Source organism: Marmota monax, unplaced genomic scaffold (genome assembly GCF_021218885.2).
Source record: "Marmota monax isolate L192 unplaced genomic scaffold, Marmota_monax_Labrador192_F-V1.1 WCK01_AAM20220418_F8-fsc00160, whole genome shotgun sequence".
In the NCBI taxonomy this organism is placed as follows: domain Eukaryota; kingdom Metazoa; phylum Chordata; class Mammalia; order Rodentia; family Sciuridae; genus Marmota; species Marmota monax.
The window spans coordinates 436,793-460,400 of NW_026694183.1; the positions used below are offsets into that span (position 1 = coordinate 436,793).

Sequence of the window (23,608 nt, forward strand, 5' to 3'; positions counted from 1 at the left end):
CCAGCAAGGTAGAGGGAACTGTGACCACGCACAGAGCAGGCCCAGCGGCCTGCTGAGGGACAGAGCCACCCCCCCACCCCCCGCGCCTGCCAGGTAGGGGAACTGTGATCACGGACAGAAAAGGCCCAGTGGCCCGCGGCGGGACAGAGCTTCCAATCACTCCTGCAAGGTAGGCGGGCCTGCGACCCACCGGCAGAAGAGGAGCAGCGACCTGCTGAGAGGCAGAGCCGCCCCCTCCCCCTGCACCGGCAAGGTAGAGGGAACTGTGACCACGCACAGAGCAGGCCCAGCGGCCTGCTGAGGGGCAGAGCCACCCCCCACCCCCCGCGCCTGCCAGGTGACCACCGACAGAAAAGGCCCAGTGGCCCGCGGTGGGACAGAGCTTCCAATCACTCCTGCAAGGTAGGCGGGCCTGCGACCCACCGGCAGAAGAGGAGCAGCGACCTGCTGAGAGGCAGAGCCGCCCCCTCCCCCTGCACCAGCAAGGTAGAGGGAACTGTGACCACGCACAGAGCAGGCCCAGCGGCCTGCTGAGGGGCAGAACTGCCCCCCACCCCCCGCGCCTGCCAGGTAGGTGGAACTGTGACCACGGACAGAAAAGGCCCAGTGGCCCGCGGCGGGACAGAGCTTCCAATCACTCCTGCAAGGTAGGCGGGCCTGCGACCCACCGGCAGAAGAGGAGCAGCGGCCTGCTGAGAGGCAGAGCCGCCCCCTCCCCCTGCACCAGCAAGGTAGAGGGAACTGTGACCACCATCAGAACAGGCCAGACCTGCAACCGAGAGACAGAACAGGCCCAGTGGCCTGAGGAAGGGTAGAGCCGCCCCCCCCCCCCGCGCCTGCAAGGTAGGCGGACCTGCGACCCACTGGCAGTACAGCCCCAGAGGCCTGCAGAGGGGCAGTGCCGCTGCCTGCGCCTGCAAAGTAGACAGAACTGTGACCACCGACAGAACAAGCCTAGCGGCCCGCAGAGGGACAGAGCCGCCGCCCGCGCCTGCGAGGGACACTTTGCAACTATACAAGACCAATATAAATATATAGGGGGAAAATTCAATAGCACAACAGTTTCACCAAGTAGAAAGGAACGCGAACAGTGTGAAGAGACAAGGAAAGAAAGGACCACAAGCATTGCAGGTCAACTCAACGTTAGAAGAGGTAATAGCTGCAGCAGATGGAATGTCAGATAAAGAATTCAGGATATACATGCTTCAGATGATCTGGAGTCTCAAGGAAGACATCAGACAGCAAAATCAGACAATGAAAGATCACTTCAACAATGAATTACATAAACAAATCCAAGAAGCAAAAGATCAACTATACAGGGAAATAGAGGTTATAAAAAACAAACAAACAGAAATCCTAGAAATGCAGGAAGCAATAAGCCAACTTAAAAACTCAATTGAGAATACTACCAGCAGAGTAGAACACTTAGAAGACAGAACATCAGACAATGAAGATAAAGTATTTCAACTTGAAAAGAACATAGACAGCTCAGCAAGACTGTTAAGAAACCATGAGCAGAACATCCAAGAAATATGGGATAACATCAAGAGACCAAATTTAAGAGTCATTGGGATACAGGAAGGGACAGAGTTTCAAACCAAAGGAATGAGCAATCTATTCAATGAAATAATACGAGAAAACTTCCCAGACTTGAAGAATGAGACAGAACCCCAAATCCTAGAAGCCTACAGGACGCCGAATGTGCAAAATCATAAGAGACCCACACCTAGACACATTATAATGAAGATGCCCAACATACAGAATAAGGAGAGAATTTTAAAAGCTACAAGAGAAAGGAAGCAGATCACATTTAGGGGTAAGCCAATCAGGATAACAGCTGATCTTTCAACACAGACTCTGAAAGCTAGAAGATCCTGGAATAACATATTTCAAACACTGAAAGAAAATGGGTTCCAACCAAGAATTGTGTTTCCAGCAAAATTAAGCTTCAGGATGGAAGATGAAATTAAAACCTTCCACGATAAACAAGAGTTAAAAGAATTTGCAGCTAGAAAACCATCTCTTCAAAACATCCTTGGCAAAACATTACAGGAAGAGGAAATGGAAAATAACAATGAAAACCAACAGTGGGAGGTAGGACACTAAAGGGGGGAAAATAATCAAAGAGGAAAACAAACCATGTTTAGTAACATAAATAAACAAATATGGCTGGAAGAACAACCCATATCTCAATAATAACCCTAAATGTTAATGGCTTAAACTCACCAATCAAGAGACACAGGCTAGTAGAATGGATCACAAAACAAGACCCAACAATATGCTGCCTACAGGAGACGCATTTGATAGGAAAAGACATACATAGGCTGAAGGTGAAAGGTTGGGAAAAATCATATCACTCATATGGACTTCGGAAACAAGCAGGAGTATCCATACTCATATCAAATAAAATAGATTTCAAGCCAAAGTTAATCAAAAGGGATAAAGAGGGACACTACATACTGCTCAAGGGAACCATACACCAACAAGACATAACAATCATAAATATATATGCCCCAAACAGTGGTGCAGCTATGTTCATCAAACAAACTCTTCTCAAGTTCAAGAGTCTAATAGACCACCATACAATAATCATGGGAGACTTCAACACACCTCTATCACCACTGGACAGATCTTCCAAACAAAAGTTGAATAAGGAAACTATAGAACTCAATAACACAATTAATAACCTAGACTTAATTGACATATATAGAATATACCACCCAACATCAAGCAGTTACACTTTTTTCTCAGCAGCACATGGATCCTTCTCAAAAATAGATCATATATTATGTCACAGGGAAACTCTTAGACAATATAAAGGAGTAGAGATAATACCATGCATCCTATCTGATCATAATGGAATGGAACTGAAAATCAACGATAAAAGAAGGAAGGGAAAAGAATACATCACTTGGAGAATGAACAATAGGTTACTGAATGATCAATGGGTTATAGAAGACATCAAGGAAGAAATTAAAAAATTCTTAGAGATTAATGAAAACACAGACACAACATATCGGAATCTATGGGACACATTGAAAGCAGTTCTAAGAGGAAAATTCATTGCTTGGAGTTCATTCCTTAAAAAAAGAAAAAACCAACAAATAAATGATCTCATACTTCATCTCAAAATCCTAGAAAAAGAAGAGCAAAACAACAGCAAAAGAAGTAGAAGGCAAGAAATAATTAAAATCAGAGCTGAAATTAATGAAATCGAAACAAAAGAAACAATTGAAAAAATTGACAAAACTAAAAGTTGGTTCTTTGAAAAAATAAACAAAATCGACAGACCCTTAGCCATGCTAGCGAAGAGAAGAAGAGAGAGAACTCAAATTACTAACATACGGGATGAAAGAGGCAATATCACAACAGACACTTCAGAAATACAGAAGATAATCAAAAATTATTTTGAATCCTTATACTCCAATAAATTAGAAGATAGTGAAGGCATCGATAAATTTCTTAAGTCATATGATCTGCCCAGATTGAGTCAGGAGGATATAGACAACCTAAACAGACCAATATCAATTGAGGAAATAGAAGAAACCATCAAAAGACTACCAACTAAGAAAAGCCCAGGACCAGATGGGTATACAGCAGAGTTTTACAAAACCTTTAAAGAGGAACTAATACCAATACTTTTCAAGCTACTTCAGGAAAAAGAAAAAGAGGGAGAACTTCCAAATTCATTCTATGAGGCCAACATCACCCTGATACCTAAACCAGACAAAGACACTTCAAAGAAAGAAAACTACAGACCAATATCTCTAATGAACCTAGATGCAAAAATCCTCAATAAAATTCTGGCCACTCGGATACAAAAACTTATCAAAAAAATTGTGCACCATGATCAAGTAGGATTCATCCCTGGGATGCAAGGCTGGTTCAATATACGGAAATCAATAAATGTTATTCACCACATCAATAGACTTAAAAATAAGAACCACATGATCATCTCGATAGATGCGGAAAAAGCATTTGACAAAGTACAGCATCCCTTTATGTTCAAAACTCTAGAAAAACTAGGGATAACAGGAACATACCTCAATATTGTAAAAGCAATCTATGCTAAGCCTCAGGCTAGCATCATTCTGAATGGAGAAAAATTGAAGGCATTCCCTCTAAAATCTGGAACAAGACAGGGATGCCCTCTCTCACCACTTCTGTTCAACATAGTTCTCGAAACACTGGCCAGAGCAATTAGACAGACGAAAGAAATTAAAGGCATCAAAATAGGAAAAGAAGAACTTAAATTATCACTATTTGCAGATGACATGATTCTATACCTAGCAGACCCAAAAGGGTCTACAAAGAAACTATTAGAGCTAATAAATGAATTCAGCAAAGTGGCAGGATATAAAATCAACACGCATAAATCAAAGGCATTCCTGTATATCAGCGACAAATCCTCTGAAATGGAAATGAGGACAACCACTCCATTCACAATATCTTCAAAAAAAATAAAATACTTGGGAATCAACCTAACAAAAGATGTGAAAGACTTATACAATGAAAACTACAGAACCCTAAAGAGAGAAATAGAAGAAGATCTTAGAAGATGGAAAAATATACCCTGTTCATGGATAGGCAGAACTAACATCATCAAAATGGCGATATTACCAAAAGTTCTCTATAGGTTTAATGCAATGCCAATCAAAATCCCAACGGCATTTCTTGTAGAAATAGAGAAAGCAATCATGAAATTCATATGGAAAAACAAAAGACCCAGAATAGCAAAAACAATGCTAAGCAGGAAGTGTGAATCAGGCGGTATAGCGATACCAGACTTCAAACTATACTACAGAGCAATAGTAACAAAAACAGCATGGTACTGGTACCAAAACAGGCGGGTGGACCAATGGTACAGAATAGAGGACACAGAAACCAATCCACAAAACTACAACTACCTTATATTTGATAAAGGGGCTAAAAGCATGCAATGGAGGAAGGATAGCATCTTCAACAAATGGTGCTGGGAAAACTGGAAATCCATATGCAACAAAATGAAACTGAATCCCTTTCTCTCGCCATGCACAAAAGTTAATTCAAAATGGATCAAGGAGCTTGATATCAAATCAGAGACACGCCGTCTGATAGAAGAAAAAGTTGGCTACGATCTACATACTGTGGGGTCGGGCTCCAAATTCCTCAATAGGACACCCATAGCACAAAAGTTAATAACTAGAATCAACAAATGGGACTTACTCAAACTAAAAAGTTTTTTCTCAGCAAAAGATACAATAAGAGAGGTAAATAGAGAGCCTACATCCTGGGAACAAATCTTTACTCCTCACACTTCAGATAGAGCCCTAATATCCAGAGTATACAAAGAACTCAAAAAATTAGACAATAAGAGAACAAACAACCCAATCAACAAATGGGCCAAGGACCTGAACAGACACTTCTCAGAGGAGGACATACAGTCAATCAACAAGTACATGAAAAAATGCTCACCATCTCTAGCAGTCAGAGAAATGCAAATCAAAACCACCCTAAGATACCATCTCACTCCAGTTAGATTGGCAGCCATTATGAAGTCAAACAACAACAAGTGCTGGAGAGGATGTGGGGAAAAGGGTACACTTGTACATTGCTGGTGGGACTGCAAATTGGTGCGGCCAATTTGGAAAGCAGTATGGAGATTTCTTGGAAAGCTGGGAATGGAGCCACCATTTGACCCAGCTATTCCCCTTCTCGGTCTATTCCCTAAAGACCTAAAAAGAGCATGCTACAGGGATACTGCTACATCGATGTTCATAGCAGCACAATTCACAATAGCTAGACTGTGGAACCAACCTAGATGCCCTTCAATGGATGAATGGATAAAAAAAATGTGGCATTTATACACAATGGAGTATTACTCTGCTTTAAAAAATGACAAAATCATAGAATTTACAGGGAAATGGATGGCATTAGAGCAGATTATGCTAAGTGAAGCTAGCCAATCCCTAAAAAACAAATGCCAAATGTCTTCTTTGATATAAGGAGAGTAACTAAGAACAGAGTAGGGTCGAAGAGCATGAGAAGAAGATTAACATTAAACAGGGATGAGAGGTGGGAGGGAAAGGGAGAGAGAAGGGAAAATGCATGGAAATGGAAGGAGACCCTCAGAGTTATACAAAAGTACATACAAGAGGAAGTGAGGGGAAGGGGAAAAATAATATAAGGGGGACAAACGAATGTCAGTAGAGGGAGCAGAGAGAGAAGAGGGGAGGGGAGGGGAGGGGAGGGGAGCGGGGATAGTAGAGGATAGGAAAGGCAGCAGAATACAACAGACACTAGTATGGCAATATGTAAATCAATGGATGTGTAACTGATGTGATTCTGCAATCTGTATATGGGGTAAAAATGGGAGCTCATAACCCACTTGAATCAAATTGTGAAATATGATATATCAAGAACTATGTAATGTTTTGAACAGCCAACAATAAAAAATTTAAAAAAAAGAAGCAATGGTGCCCTGCAGTATGCAGAAAGATTTGACTCAGATGCTAGGGAAGTTTAAGAAACACTCAGCAGATCCCGAGGCTGAGTTCCACCTGTAAGGAAGAATTTACTAATGTATATGTTATGATGGGAAAGAACATGTTTCTCCATTTGAACCGGAACTCCAATATGTCAGCAAACATGTTAGGAATATGCAACATGTAAAACCTTTTGAACTAGAAAATAAATGGAATTGCATGTGTGTATGATTAAAAAAATATTTATAGCCAGGTGTGATGGTGCACACATTAATCCCCGTGACTTGGGAGGCTGACACAGGAGGATTGCAAGTTTGAGGCCAGCCTGGGCAACTTAGTAAGATCTTGTCTCAAAATTTAAATGTAAATAAACAAATAAAAAGTTCTGGGGATGTAGCTTAGTTGTAGAGCACCCCTGTACCAGTACTGCAAAAAAAAAAAACCCAAAAAATATATATATATAGCAGCTTTGAACCAATCGCATCATAGAAATTCTTGATTTCATGTGCACGAATTTAGCTTATGTGCAAAACCCACATATATGCTATTATTGTAGCTCAGCCAAGGGTTAAATTGGATCTTAATATTGAGATTTTTTTTTGTTTTTTATATTGCATCAGGTTTTTATAAGTCTTTGAAATAAATAAAAATGGCTTAGCTTTGGTTCAAAGAGGATTTTCCCCTAGAGCTGATTTTACTATAATATATAGCTTCATATAAAACCGAGCATGCTGAATACAGTTAGTCTTCAAAGTGGATTAGGTTTGTTGTGCTTTGGGCATTTCCAAAGCATTAGTTACAGTACATTGCATTAGCTTTACCAGTTGCTTCTCCTGTAATGAAAGTCAGAAAGATCATCCGCTTGAATAGGAGACCAGAATGCCATCTTTTAACTTCTATTGAGTGTGATGGAGATGATAATTGAATGGCAAAACCACTCCCATTGTAAGGGAGCAATGAAGCATTCTTTAGTTCCTTTACAAAAAGCAAAATCCGAGATGCAGAAATCTGAGATGCTGACAAGCCCTATTCATGCAGTGATAATAATAATGATAACAATAATGATCATAATTGTACCAGTTGTTACCATTTGCCACTTTCCCCTTTGTCCATGGGCCTTAAAATAAATAAACCTGTATTCTAAGCTAAAAAAAAAAAAAAAAGGGCTGGGGACGTAGCTCAGTGGTTAAGTGCTCAAGTGTTCAATCCCTGGTATCCAAAAAAAAAAAAAAAAAGAGAACTTCATTTATATGTCTTTTTTTTTTCTTTTTAGAGAGAGAGAGAATTTTTAATATTTATTTTTTTAGTTATTGGCGGACACAACATATTTGTTTTATATGTGGTGCTGAGGATCGAACCCGGGCTGCACGCATGCCAGGCGAGCGCGCTACCGCTTGAGCCACATCCCCAGCCCTATATGTCTTTTCTTATAAATGTGTTTGTATGCCTTATGGATATTGATGGATATATATATATATATATATATATATATATATATATATATATATATGCCATTTGGGACTCAAATGGGCAGAGAATAAAAGCAACAGCAATGATAAAAATAAGCTCCTACACATTAATCCTTTTGTGTGCTAGCAACTGTGGCCCCTCCTTTACTCTCAGTAGCTATAGGATGCACTTTTAATGTCAACAGTTTGATACCCAGAAAGGACCCCTTCCCAGAAGCCACAGCTAGCAGGTGGCAGAACCAGGTTTAAAATCATGCCTGCATTACTCTTGCTTTTGCTATAACATTGTAATCTCTGCTGTGCTTCTTGCAAGCTCTCTCAAAATGGCTCAACATGTCTTGAGGTGATAAGATTTAAAAAGCTGCATCACCTGCTAATAAATGCTGCTTGCCCTGTGTGCCTTTACTATAGGGCCAGGAGCTGGGAAGGTCCTTCTGAGATGTTGGTTGCGCAGATGTTGGTTCTCTTTTTATGGGTTCTGAGTTGAGTGCACAGAGCATTCTTTCAGAACCTCCTGTCCTCTCCACAGTGCCCAGAGGTGCGGCTGAACATCATCTCCAATCTGGACTGTGTGAATGAAGTGATTGGCATCCGACAGCTCTCTCAGTCCTTGCTCCCTGCCATTGTGGAGCTGGCTGAAGATGCCAAGTGGCGGGTACGACTGGCCATCATCGAATACATGCCCCTTCTGGCTGGACAGCTGGTGAGTGAGGGGGCTCAGGGTCCGGCAACACTGCCTGGGGTGGTAAACTGCCAGGGTCTGGTAAAGTGTGCAGGGCTGTGGTGGTGATGGCATGGAAGCTTGCTGCAGGACATAACAACTGCCTAGGAGTTGGAGGAACAGACCCAGGATACAGGTCCTTAGATCATGTATAGAACTCAATAAGGGGTGAAGGGAAAGGGCACTTCAGGTGAGGCTGAGAAGTAGCCAGTGTCTGAGATGTCTGTAGTTTCCCTGGGGTCTCTGGCACCTCGCCCTGCCCACTCTCCCTTGAGCCCTGTCTCCTTTGCTCCTGCAGGGGGTGGAATTCTTTGATGAGAAACTCAACTCCTTGTGCATGGCCTGGCTCGTGGATCATGGTGAGTCCCTCCAGCAGGATGGCAGGAGGAGGTGAAAGCTCCAGGAGGGGTGGATGGAAGGGCTGGGGCCATGCCCCGACACCACATGCTCACATGGATCCACTCACTTGCTATTTAGAACCCTAGAGAAGTACAGGCTGGGACGGGCATATATCAGATCTCTGAGGGCCTGCTTGAACCTGTTAAACATGAGCACCACTGAGTAGACTTGGGTTTGAATCCCACTCTATTGGCCTGGAAGCGTAAACGAGTCATTGCCATTCTGTGAAACATGAGACTTCTCCGTCTCTCAGGGCAATTGTAAGAATTGCTCGTTGTTTTCATTAATAGTGGTAAAAAATAAAAGTCAGTGTTTATCTCTGCCAGGCACTGTTTGATCTATTAAGTGCTTAATGATTTGCTTGGGCAAATGACGTCTCAGGACCTTAATTTACCCTTCTGTATATTGAGGCCAGCACCTATTGGAGTGATGAGGAGATATTTGTGTGAAAAGAAGACACTAGATAGAGCATAGTGAGCCCTTTTTTCTTTCTGGCAAACTTGATTGGCTCGCGTGTGGCCTGGTACCAGACATTGCTGAGTAAGCAGTAGTGTGTAGGGTGTTATGCCCCTTGAGCACTTCACCTCCCTCTCACCCTGCTATAGTCTATGCCATCCGTGAGGCGGCCACCAGCAACCTGAAGAAGCTGGTAGAGAAGTTTGGGAAGGAGTGGGCCCATGCCACTATCATCCCCAAAGTGTTGGCCATGTCTGGAGACCCCAACTACCTGCACCGCATGACTACACTCTTCTGCATCAACGTGAGCACCCCACCTACCCATCTGTGGAACAGAGTGCCTGGGAGAGGAGGGTGGAGGAGGGCCCCCAACCAAACAGCTGGCATGGAAATGGAAGAATTGACAGAAACCCACAGATCCAGGGACTGTAGGCTGGAGGGCTATCCATCTCTCAGGGCAGGGACTTGCATAGTGGGAGACCTAGGGTTGGAGAGACCTGTTTAACATGAGCAGCACTCTCCAAAGTGTTTTGAGCACCCTCTTCTTTCCTACTGAGTATGTGAGCTTATTTAATTTTGACACAGGGGCTAAGCATGCAGGCTCTAGACTCACACCTAGGTTTAAATTCTGCCACTCATAAGCTCTACACCTTGAGAAAATTACCTAATCACTCAATGCTTTAGTTTTCTCACTAGAAAGGCTTGCTGCTGGTAGTCACAGTCCCTAACTCCTCAGGTTGTGATGAGTTGTACATAAAGGGCTTAGAGCAGTTGGGACACATGTAGGAAGTACACTTATCTATTCATTTTCATTATTTTGATTATCTTATGCACTACTATATTTATGTATAAATTATACACATGGCTGGAAAGTCAAGAATGGGATTTAGAAATAAATATAACTAAGTGTTCTGATAATTTCTTTCATGCCACAGTTTAAAAATCACTGAATGAAGGAGAGATTTCAAGGGTTAAGAATCAAGGCCCATCCCCATAGGACACACCAAGAACATGCCACAATGTTAGGGGATATGCCATAGTGGTAGGGAACCTGGGAGCTTCCAGAGGATAAACCACTCTTAGTATGGTCTTCTGGACCCAGATGCTGCCCAGCATCCCTCTAGGGCCTGATGATCATTTTAGTGGCCTACAGAGGACAGGGAACATAGAATTTAGCCTTAACTTCACATAATAATCCCTTTGTCACTCGCTGGCCCCCAGGTGCTGTCTGAAGTATGTGGGCAGGACATCACTACCAAGCACATGTTGCCCACGGTCTTGCGTATGGCTGGGGACCCAGTTGCCAATGTCCGTTTCAACGTGGCCAAGTCCCTACAGAAGATAGGGCCCATTCTGGACAACAGGTGAGGCCTGGGTGCTCCCTCACACTAGCAGGGCATGTTAATCTTTGACCTTTGAAGATGGAGCCCAGGGTTGAAGTCTAGCACTGCTTTTGGCTTGTTCTGTGGCCCTGTCCTCTCTCTTCCCCTTTGCAGTGTGTTTTTTCAAGTGTAGAATGAGTATTCGTGTGACCTGTTCACAGAATGGAAGGAAAGAGGAGAGGGTAGCACTCTGTACCAGCAACCAATCATTAGAAAATGAAATTAACAAGTATTTACATATAATATGTATACACACATACATATATAAATCTCTGTGTGTGCATATATATGTGTGTGTGTGTGTGTGTGTTGTGCATGTACTTGTATAATTAATAATAGTAGAATAAACATTAAATGAAAGATGTGAAACACCTGGTGAAATCTATAAAACATTGTTCTAAGAAATTCAGGGAAACCTAAATAATATCCATGCATGGAACAATTCTCCAAATACATCTTTATATTTGGTACAAGCCCATTAAATTTCAGCAGATATTTTTCGTGGAAAATTGACATGATGATGCTGGAAATAACATGGAAATGCAGACATCTGAATTAGCCAAAGCATTCTTAAGAATGAAGTTGGATGAAGTGTTCTACCAGATTCCAAGACTTAGGATGCCACTATAATCAAAACAGGTGTAGATTCAAGGACGTTCACACAGCACAGAGGATAGGGTGGAGGCGGAAGAGCAGACGGAGCTGGTGTACCAGCAGGTCCCAGTGCACTTCGGTGGGCAGTGCTCATGGTTTCAAAAGTGGTGGCTCACTTGGATGTCCACATGTAAATAAAAGAACTGTCTCAGTGTATAAGCAAATTAACTTGAAGTGACAGAGCAGAACAGAAAGACAAAGAAAATAGATCTTTAGAAGAAAATGTAGGAGAATATATGTCTTCATCACTTGGCATAGGAAGAGATTGATAAAGGGCCTTCAGTAAATGAAGAATTATTTATTAAAAGTAACATTTCAAAGTGAAATGGAAAACCCCTGATTAAGAAGGAGGTATTTGCAGGATTCACCCAGAAAACTGTGTACAAAATACTAAGGTGAGGGAAGCCCAAGAAAGACAAAGGCAAAAAGACTTGAACTTACAGTTCAAAAGGAGTGTCTCCAGATGGCCAGAAAGGATATGACAGGGCATCAGCATCATTCGCCATCAAGATAATGCATGACATGGTGGTGTGTCCTGCCCAGACCAGCTAGTCCATGGCTGGGTGTGGATCAGCAGGATGGCTCACTGACTGCCAGGGGCTGTGGAAGAGGCCATGTGCTCTGAATGATGGTGGGCTGAAGTGAGGCTAGTTGCACCTGAACCCTGTGTGCCACCCCTTGTTACCCTAGTCTATGTCCCAGAGGAGACAGACAGATGCTTGTGGTAGCTTTGCACGTAGCAGTGGCAAGGTAGAAGCAACCCAAGTGCCTGTCCACCATAGAGTGGACTCATTGGGGCTTATTCATGGGGCTGAAAACTCACCCAACAGTGAGAAAGCAGACCCTTACAACGACACAAGTGACTCAGACATCTTGTTGAGAGAGAACCCAGACCCAGGAAGATACACCATTTATTTCAAGTTCAGAAATAAGCAAAACAAATCCTTGATTACATGGGAGGAAGGGGAGTTCTCTGTCAGCCGGGAGAAAACAAATGGGATGTGTACACCTTATTTCTTACCTTTCATTTGTCTCAGAAATCTTTCTTCATTCCCCAAGTTACTGATTTTCAATGAAGGCACATGTACCTGTGCCCAAGTAGGTGAGAGTGGATTTCTCTGCTGAGCTCCTGCAGGGCCAGGAATTCCCCAGCTGAGCCTCTTGTCCCACGCCTTTTACTTATTCCCAGTTTGGACTGTGTCTTTTCCTGGTTCAAGCTCTCCATGGGTGGGAATCAAGAGTGATGTAACACTGTGTTCACACATAATACACAGGGGCCTTGGTGAATATGTCTCTCATCAGTGAAAGGCACCAGCTGCTCAGTTGAGACTCATGGGTTCTCTGCCTCTTTGCTCTACTTTCCCTGACAGCTCTGATGTTCCTTTTCTGGGCCCCTGAGATGTCTGTCCTTGTTTGTCACCTTCCAACCTTCAGAGTAATTGTATCCTGGGCCTCAGAGACTTCTTATTTGTGCATGGGTATTTCCTCGGCTCTGGAGGCTTCCCCACTTGGGTTTTGGTGTGTGTGTGTGTGTGTCTGTTTTTGACTCTTACTCAGGAACTCTCTGCCCATCTGTGGCCCCCAGATACGCCTGGCTTACCTCTCGTCTCCCTTCTTCCAGCACCCTGCAGAGTGAAGTCAAGCCCATCTTGGAGAAGCTGACCCAGGACCAGGATGTGGATGTCAAGTACTTTGCCCAGGAGGCTCTGACTGGTAAGTCCTTGAAAGCATAGAGCCCCAGTTCACAGTGGCCTGGGAAGAGGGAGATTGTGGGCAGAGGGAGAGCTGTGGTTCTGAGTCTCGCCTGTTCCTTTTTCCCAGTTCTCTCTCTCGCCTGATGCTGGAAGAAGAGCCCACACCGGCTTCTGGTGTCCACCCTCCAACTCCCCTAAGTACCTCCTTTGGGGAGAAGTAGAGGGCCACTGACTGTCACTCCCTGTGCATGGTCTGACCCCAGGCCCCTTCACCCAGCACGGTTCCTCCTCTCCCCAGCCTGGGATGACTTGTCACTGTCCACCTCCCAAGGGGCTGGGGGAGCACAAGGTAGGACAGGGCAGCAACCTGGGAGGAAGGGGCCACACTTGCCCACATTGGGGGAGAGATGTGAGCATCCCAGGTCACTGGCTCCTGCTGCTGTAATGGGGACCCCTTCCCATCTACTTGTCCACTTCCCTATTTCCCATCCCCCAGTGGATTTTTTGTGTCAACTCTGCCATTTTTATTTTATTCCTTTTTCCTTCTTTTCACAGAGAAATAAAGGTCTAGAAATAGTCCTTTGGTCTGAGTTGTCGGCATGGAGGAGGGGCTGCCACCTCAGGGCCACAGACTATGCCCTTCTCTCTGGGGGGAACTAGTCCTAGAGCCATTACAGCAGGTGTCTCTAGAGTGAGAAGTGTTCCCTGAGGTCCACCAGCAGTGCGTTGGCCTACGGGCAGAGGTCCCCTCATGATGTCTGCCCATAGAGTTCTATGCTGTGGTTGACTTGTATAGATGCTAGCAGTATATTTGTTGCTTAAGAGCATAGTCCTTGGTTTTGTGCTCTGTAAAGTGGGGGTTACAGTTGTGCCTAGGTTGTAAGGCAAGTTATGTGTGCCTAATGAGTTAGTTCCTGTGAATTAAGAAGCCCTGTGTTGCACATGATGTGCAGTCAAGACTATTTTTAGATTGCTGCACACCCTGTGCACCAGGCCCTACATGCTACGGTGTCCTGGGTTTGGGCCCTGTCTTTGAGCCTCAGAATAGTCAAAGCTAGAGCAGTAAGCAGTAAGGGGACTTTAGTGACAGAAGCATTTGTTCTCAATCTCTGCTCTTCTCCCCCTCTTAACATGGAAGGTCTTGAGTTTTAGCTGGGCACGTGACTGCCTGGGATCGAGACATTTCCCAGTGTCTGTTGAAGTTTGGCGAGGAGTTGTGACTACATTCTGGCCGGAAAGGTGTGAACAGAAATGGTATATGTGGCTTTTATGAAATGATCCTTGGGGGTGAGGAGGGGAAGGCATGACCCCCACCTTCCCCTGCTTCCTGAACTCTGGGATGTAGATAAGATGGCTGGAATGGAGACAGGCATCTTAGGCCAGAAGATTACCTATGGAATGTAGGCCTTGCAAGGCAGAAGAGCAAGACCAGAGCCTGGGCTCCTGATGCTGCAAACAGCCAGCTGGCTGGTATTGGTCACAAGGAGGGGCTGCACTCTTAATTGACTCTTCAGAGATCTTATCACTGTTGGTCATCTAAATCCTAACTGATGCAGGGAGGGGCCCAGAGAGCCCCAGAGGAAGGAGCATGGCACTTGGATGGTGTGTATGTGTGGAAGGGTTTCACAGAGCAAGGCCCTTGGTCCTGGAACTGGCCAGGATGGGCTCCACTGTCCTCCTCTCCTCCCTGCAGGTCTGAATCAACAGCTGCACAACTTCTCTCTAGTGGCCACTTTACAGCACCACGCATAAGCTTGGTCTTCTTTTTGAATGATTCTGCTTCTTTGACTTTTTTGCCAGAAACTTCTATGCTTGCTTGTTCTACTAGTCTGACTCACACCACTTGGGTCAAAAGGTGAGGTTGTGGGAGTTATTTGGTGCCTTTAGTTAATAAATAGAGGTTCAGGCAGAGCCCTGGCACTGTCCCCTCAGGCACAGGAATTACTGCAGCTTCCCAGAACAGATGAGGATCACCAGGTGATTCCTGTTTACACCAAGGACACAGTCCTGCTTATCATCAGGATGGATGGAAGGAAGACACCAGGCTCATCTAAGAGTGACAGGCCTGGAAACCTCCCTTGGTGGAACCTGTGTGCATCTCTGCTGAAAGTGCTCTGCTGCGGGAGCCCCCTGCTGAGCCGTGCCACCTGGGCCCAGGTCCATCGGTTTTTGCTGTGGGTGTCAAGCTGGGGAGGGGGATATTTATGTCTTTCTCCCTGGAGTGGCTCTTTTCTCCTCTTCATTCACTTCCCATCCCAACCTCTTCCTCATTTTGCCTCCTTTCTCCTGAGAGAACATGTGGTAGTATCACAAACATTCCTGTCATTCATGGAGGATTCCTTGGCATTGCACTGTAGCCATCAGCTGGGGACCAGGCTGTTCCCATTGGGAAGGGAATTTTTTCCTTTGATACCCACCTGAGAAAAGTGTCAGTGTCAGGTTGACCTGCTTCTAGATAGCAGTGTTTTATAGCTGACCCATTAGCAGCACCTGCCATATTCCTAGGCCTTGCCCTTTTTCCCCCCAGGGTCCACATCAAAAAAGTCTTCAAACATACATTCCCAGTCAGTTCTACCTCCTGATTAAGTCTCTAAACTGTAGAAAATGCCTACTGTTCCCAGGACAGTATTTCTGCCTCCAGGGCTTTCTTTGGAGCAGGCTGCCTTCGGAAGGGAGGACATACACAACACTTGCTCATATCAGGGGTCAGTTTCATGTCCTGAACTTGGAAGCCAATTCTGCTCTGTGGCTGGAGAGGGGATGTGAGTGCTGCTTGACAACATGGAGAGAATCCTGCCCAGGTCTGCAGGTCCTCTTTTCCTTCCTGGCTCTTAGGCCTGCTCACTGCTTGTTCTTCCTTTGGCCATAGTGTCCGGTGTTGAGATAGCTGAGGTTACTACTGACATACCAAGCACCATAGCTCTCAGACTGTTTGTCTGCACAGTAGTTCTGAGATAGGAAGGGGATTTAGGAATGTGAGAACATTTCCCTTTGGTGCAGGAAAGTGCCCACAGTGCATAGCAGTGTTCTATGGCTACCCTCCTTCCCTACTCAGGGAAAGTCCCCTTTCCCTGCTCTTCTAGAATGTGCTCAGGGTGGAACCTCATGTCATGCTTAGGTGAGGGAGCAGATTACAACTTATCAGCTTCCACGGGGCAGGGCAGCTATTCTTCAAGATGACTCAGATGCACAGCTTTCTAACCCACTCCTCTGATTAGGGTGTAGCCATTACTAACTACTCCCATTACTAACACTGGAGATGCTTGTCCCTTACCCATCCTGGAGATCAAGTGGGAGGGAAGTCCTCAGAAGCGGGTAGCTCCAGTGACCTCACAGCTCTCTAACATTTGTCATTGAGGGAGAAAGGGGAGGGTGGCTTGAGCCAAGTCCTGGGATGAGGTCTTCTTTGGATTTTCTTGTTTCAACAAGTCTGAATATTTCTGTAGAGGGTATTTTTTTTCCAAATTACATTTAAAAAAATACATGTATTCTAAAAATAAAACCTGAGCAGATGTGCATTAAGTTATCTAAAATGGAGAAGGATGTGCTATGCCAGTGTCATTCTCCCTCCATGGCCTGGGCAGCATTTCAGAGCAACGGTGGGCTTTGATTGTGCTCCAGTGTGACCCCATCCTTGACCAAAGCCAAGCTCCTGGATGAGCCTCTACTGCAGAAGTCTTGTTGTGGAGGGTGTCTGATAAACAAGTATTGCAGTTGCCTCTTCCATGAGGATCCTGGCCGCTCTGCTCTAAGACATGGAAATACTCTGGTATATTCCCAGGAGCCCTCCACTACACAGATGGACTGTGAACTTTGGAAAAGCCCCAGGCCTCACTCCTACAACCCAGACTGGTTTCCTCTAGGAATAGAGGTCTGGTGTCTCCTGAGAGGCCCATCTCAATGTGTCTCTATTCCTGCCTAACTGATTAATATGGGCAGAGGAACAGGCAAGGGCAGACTGTACTGGGGACTAGTTCTAGCATTCCCTTACCTGACGTGAGTTTCTCAAATGTTGATAGAAATAAATTCATCTCAGTGTGGCAGAGAAACAGGAGAAGCCCCACTTGGTAAATAGAAAATAGTCTGCTACATGACATCTAGTTGAGTTCAGCCATGACCCACTGGCCAATGGCAAGAAGTTATGTCAGTCTTTTCTCTTCTCTATGAACTTCACCCACGTCAGGATAACTTAATTTAGGAGCTGAAATGGATTCTTTTAGTATTCCTAAAGACAGATTCACAGTTTGATCAGGTTCATCATCCAGGCATCCCCAGTATTCAACTTGGGTTGATTGGTAGATGACCCAGACTATATACAAAAACCATTTACACACTTATACAAGGATGAAAATGTGCATGTGGACACTCACACTCAAGTACACATGGAGCCTTCCATGATGCTCATACAGTCCCTCACATACACAGTTGGCAGCACATTCAAAGATCCATGCACATACTTGGCATGTACACACTACTTGTAATCATACGTAGTCACCGTGTGTGTGTGTGTGTTTGTGTGTCTTGACATGTCATATATAGTAGTTGTATCTCCAGACCTCTGGATGCCAGAGAAGAGGGCCCATCCCATCACTTGTAACCCTTCCACCCATACAACTTACCAGGACAGTATTCATAAATACTATGTTAGCTTTGTGTAACTATGATGAAATACCCAAGGTAATCAACTTATAAAGGGAAAAGGCTTATTTTGGCTCACAGTTTTGGAGGTTCCATTTTGTGATCCATTGACCCTAATACTTTGGCACTGTATCCTGGCAGCAGTGTGTGGCATAGCAAAACCACCCAGCAGCCAGGAAGCAAACAGGAAGACAAAGGGCCAGAATCCCAAGATTCCCTTCAAGGGCATGTCTCCAGGGACCATTAGGTTCCACCTATTAAAAGGCCCATCACCTCCCAGTAGCACCATCCTGGAAACTAGCCCTTTAACGTGAATCTTTGGGGAGCTTCCAAGTCCAGACAATAGCCACAGCCTGAAAAATTAGTGAGCATTACCACCTAACATTGAGACACCTTGTAAGAAGGCTGTGGCGTTTGGAAGAGAGAAGGTGCTTGGGTGGAGGACACCCGGGTACAAAAGGGGCAGGGTGCTGATAAAAGTGGTGCAGAGTCTGGGCATGGCAGCATAGAGAGCAGGAGAAAAGGACCTGAAAGGATAAAAGGCAGACGGTGTTAAATGTGGCAGAGGGGTCAATGTGCATTGCAGGGATTGAAGGCATAGGGGAAAGTGAGGACGTGAGAATTAAGGAGGAAATGCAGATGAGATATTGGGCAAAAGTGGTAAAGATCAGTGGTTTGTGAAAGTCACAGGAAACCTATCACAGATTTAGCAATCAGGTGTTATAGGAGAAGGGGAATATGGGGTTGGTGGGTCTTGGAAGTAGGCAGTGGTCCAGGGAGGTTAAAAGTGTGGGAGGAGGAGGTTGAACCACAAGGGAATAAGAGGCTGGGCAAGGGGACAACAGCACAGGTTAGAGGCTGGGAGGGCAGGGGGCAGGAGTTGCCAAAGCAGCCAAGAGAAAGTGTCAGGGGTCAGAAGTGGGCATATTCTGTTGTTTTCTTTTTGTGGTGTTGGGAATTGAGCCCAGGAACTTGCACAGACTAAGCAGGTGCTGTACCACTGAGCTACACCCCAGTCCTGGGAAAATAACCTAAACAGAACAAAAAACGTGAGATACAAAGGAGAACTTGTCAAGTTTAAAATTAAGAGCTTTTTCTTGGTGTGAAATGCATACAGAAATTTGGGAATATTGGAAGTGTTTTCTAAAACTGAGGTGTTCTAGATCTGTATATATGTGCAAGCTGGAGACCCAACACTTTTTTCTATACGTGAACCCAACAGAAAGCACTACTGTGTCTTTAAAACATGAGGTAGAACTTTCATGCCAGCACTACTGATGATGCCCCAAACTGAAGCCCCACACGGGCATCAAGGGAGGGATGATTTATAGCTGGAGTCCCATACAATGGAATCCTATCACTAACTGTGAAAATGCAGATAAGTTCAGAAGCATGTAATTTTTAGCTAAATACTAAAGAGTTATGCAATGTGATTCCATTTACAGAAATTATAAAAGAGAAAAAAAGAGACTTACGTAGTTAGCTGTCACATAGTGGTCACCCAGGGACCATGATGGGAAAGGAGAGAAGTGGCATCAGTGAAGAGGACCTTGCTGTCTTTTTTGACATAGGAGCTGCATGCAGAGCTGTGTTAAGTTAAGTTAGTCAGATCTCATTGAGGAGAACATTCACAGCCTGTGCATAAAATTATTTTAAAAAACATGGGCAATTAAAAACTGAAAGAAGGTAAACAGATTAGTTTCAACAACCTTATATTGTCAACGTGGAGACTAAAAATTCTAAATGATTTACCCTATGACTAGTTTTCAAAAAATATGCTGTAATTTCTGAGTGGTAAATATTCACCATCAAAGAAAAGGGGTAAAATGTGGAATTATGGAAGAAAGTAAATTACACAGAAAAAATAGAATAAGAAAATAAAACAAGTGTCATGAAGAGCGCAAGATCTGTAGGTAAATTCTACCAAAGGATGTCCATGGTTATATGAAGATAAAAGACTAACTGCTCTTTTAAAGTCAAATACTATTTGATTGTATTCATTTGGATAGGTTTCCAAGAAAAAAGGCTGGAATAGGAGGCCTTATGGTACAAGGGGAGCATATCTGACTCAAGAAAAAGCTAAGCTAAAAGAGTAGAAGTAAATAGATGAAAGATATATTCATTACATTGTAACCAGTTAATCAACTACAATGGTAAGATTGACATCAAATAAAATGGATTTTATGTTAAAAGAGATTTTTGTTGTTTTATGAGTCTTTTAAAATTGAAAATTTTTACTTCTGTGAAAATTTCTTAAATTGCTTCAGGGACAATCAACATCTTGACGGTACATGAATGAAAACATATGCAAATATACATGGGAATACAGTATACAAATGTGTATGTTTTTGTGTGGCTACAGCCATCTTGACAATGTGACTGATTTATCATTGCACTAGGAGTCTGTGTACAGGCAAAGCAAGGTGCAGAAGCTCTGGAGGCTCACCTCATGAGTGAAAAGGGGCTGAAAGCTGGCAGTCACCCAGCAATATTGTACCTGTGTTCATCAGGAACAAGCTGGGATTATAAACAACACCCAAGGAAACTTGAAAGATGCAGGAAATTGTATAAAAGACAAAGGTGATTATCAGGAGAAGGATGGTTTTGTGACATCAGGGAATGTTAGCAATGCTGCATGCAGTGAGGTTAGGGTTTTATCATGATGAACAGAACAGTTTCCAAAATTGCTTAGGCTGGTGATTTTTTTTGTTACTACTATATTTTTTAGTACTGTACATAAGAGAGTGAATGTTTACAAGGAGGTACAGGATCCAGCTCAGCATATGGAGGGGCCCATATAACTGGAAGCTTTCATGTTAAACTCTGCCAACCCGGAGTCCTCAGTAGTGATTGAGATGGCCTGGAAATGTTGAGGAGGCAGGTGCTGCACATGGACAAACCTCTACCCACCCTGTGAAGAAAGAAAAGTAGTTTCTATGTTTCAAACTAATGCTGCCACTGTCTGGGGAACTCGTCTACACAGGAGAGTTAACAAGTTGGCCACAATCAAGTGCTGAAGAATCAAGTCTGTGTGTCTTACCCTGCACCCAGTGAAGTAAAGGACCAGGTAATGGAGGAGAAGGGAGGAATTGCCCAGAGCTCCAACCACAGTCTGTGACAAGAAGATGATACCTACAGCCACAGCACTGGCTGCCGTCCTGCCAGTTCCCTCCTGTGCCAACAAGAGGTCCGGCAGGGAACAGGACTGGGCTGCTCCTGTCCTGTCAACTAAAACCCAGCATTGCCCACTCACAGGAGTTCCTGCTCTGAAAATTTACTTTCATGTTTCTTCTTTTAAGGCTATTTCTAAATTCATAAATATTTTTATGTGTATCTAAAGGCATTAATTGTGAATAAATCCTTGCTATGAAGGCAGCACATGGTGACTTCTTGATTCTTCATGACAGAAGGCAGGCACTGAGATGACTTTCCAAAGAGGAGGAGAACTTGAGCACACTGGTTAGGGATCTAGATTTGTATTCTTATTAGGGACAGACAGAGAAGGGTCCTGGAACTGGCTGAGTTGAAACAGTTCAGTGAACCACCAGGCTTTCCTAAAGGTTCAGACAATCCAGTTCTATATTTACTTTTGCTCTTCTACATTCCTAATGTATTCTAAACTAGTGGTATTTTGTAACTTCTTATATTAATATGTTTCCATTTGCTTGTAAAGATTTATTCTATGGACTGGGCCGGGGTTGTGGCTCAGTGGTGGAGCACTTGCCAAGGATGTGTGAGGCATTGGGTTTGATCCTGGCACCACATAAAAATAAACAAAATATTGTGTTCATCTACAACTAAAAAATTATTTTTAAAAAAGGTTCATTCTATGGACCAATATCAATTGGGAGGTGGGGGGGACATTTAGGTGTTTTAATAACTGCAGGTACACTGAAGGAACTCTAGCCCTGCAGGCACCTGTCCCATGGTGAGTTACCTGAAGTGAGGCGGGACTGGCTGCACATTGGGACAGCTACTCCATGGTTGTGTGTTAGGAAAACAACACAATGGCACCTATTACAAGCATTGTGTCACAATGATATAGCATGTCCTAAGCTTTGGGACATGTTGCAACAACTGGTGATGAAAGAGTGGAGGGTAGAAGAAAATTCTTACTCTCTTCAGATGATATACTTATGTATTAACTAATAACTGACTTAAGGACAACTAGATAAAGGAAACAAGGTTGATCACTGATATTAGAATAGGAATCCTATATGCAAACTGTCATATCCACGGCATGAAGTCCTGTGCATTTAAAAACTTGAAATAGTAGATTTTTGTCTATATTGTACATGTAAGAACACAAATACAGCTGTCTTTCAAAATGTACATATTGAAGAGGACTTCTTTATTTAGAACATATTTAGGTTAAAAAAGTTTAACACAGGTAGAGATTTCCTACATGTTTCCTGCACACTGCTAGCCTTCTCCTTGTATGTAGCAAATGATGCATTTGCTACAATCAGGCGAATATTTTTTAATCAGGTAAAAACAAGACATCCATCTGATAACTGGTATTGCACACCTGTAATACTCATCCTATTTTCTTGAAATGTTACTTTCCATGTTAAGTGGGAAATGGCCTCACCATAGTCATAGAGCACTGATGGTTTCAGGATTGGTACAGTTACTGTGTCTATTCTGTCTTTACCCAATGTAGAGAAAACATTGTATTCCAGCAAACATCACTCAGATCACTTTCTACACAGGACTAGCGGATTCCTGTAAGTTCTTCCTACTTGTTATAAGAAGCCTGAGTGACTATAGGTCCAGCCCTTGAAATCTTGCAGATTTAGGCTAGGTTTCCTCTCAGGGAGGCTGAGCAGCAGTCTGATTTTGAGGCAACACCTTTACACATCTTGAAAATCAGTGTTGTTTAATCCAACAAACTGTCACTAAAAATCACATTAAGTAAAATTAGGAGCTATCAGGGATTGGTGCATGGTCTGCAACCCCATTTCTCTTTAGAGCGTGAATCCATTCAGAAATTTTTCTTTTCCTGAGTAGCTTTAATATTTACCATGTGCATTCCAGAATCCTTTTTTTTTTCTGATATGATCACTTATTCAGATTCTTAAAATGGATTTTCCATGACAATCTGCATTTCATACTGACATTGGAAATACTCACCTGGTTATTTATTTTACTAGGATGTTGATCTCAGAGCTGAGGCCTCTGTGACCAGGATGTGTGCTGCAGGGAGGCAGCCAGCTTCTGACGTGGGTCTGTGACTGTGACCTTCCCTCTCCTTGGACCAATTAGCCCTGATGCTGCAGCAGTAATGGGTGTGCAGGCTTGGGGAGCTGAGGACACTGCTGAAAACTTTCTCCCCAGGTGACACTTATCAAAAATAATCATGTTTCTTCGTAGTATCTCTTTTTATTTTTTAAATTAGAGCTTTATATTTATACATAGTAGTTGGGTTCATTTCAACAAACTCATACGTGCATGGAGTTCGATTTCAGCTCATGATCCCTCCCCTTCTCTCTCCAGTCCTCCATCCACTCTCCCATTCTCCTTCCTCTACTAGGCTTCTGTTTACTTTCCTTGGTTCTTTCTACCTGTGTATAAAGGTGAAATTCCCTGTGGTGTATTTATATATGCACACAGCATGATTTTTAAAGAATTCGTTCTGCATTGCCTCCCCTTTCCCAACCCTCTATTCTATCTATCCCTCTCTGTTATCCTGTCCTTCCCTCCCTCTTTCCTTTATTTTACCCTACCTTCC

At 43.6% G+C, this 23,608-nt stretch overlaps 1 protein-coding gene across 1 annotated transcript in view; it reads left to right on the forward strand.

Moving 5' to 3' along the window:
• Positions 1-13,818, forward strand: part of Ppp2r1a (protein phosphatase 2 scaffold subunit Aalpha) — a 39,160-nt gene extending 25,342 nt beyond the window's left edge. The window contains exons 10-15 of the mRNA XM_046466048.2: positions 8,463-8,636; positions 8,953-9,013; positions 9,659-9,813; positions 10,731-10,873; positions 13,167-13,258; positions 13,367-13,818. Of these exons, the coding sequence (XP_046322004.1) occupies positions 8,463-8,636; positions 8,953-9,013; positions 9,659-9,813; positions 10,731-10,873; positions 13,167-13,258; positions 13,367-13,383 (642 nt within the window). The 3' untranslated portion in view covers positions 13,384-13,818. The remainder of the gene's footprint in view (positions 1-8,462; positions 8,637-8,952; positions 9,014-9,658; positions 9,814-10,730; positions 10,874-13,166; positions 13,259-13,366) is intronic.
• The last annotated feature ends 9,790 nt before the right edge of the window (positions 13,819-23,608 follow it).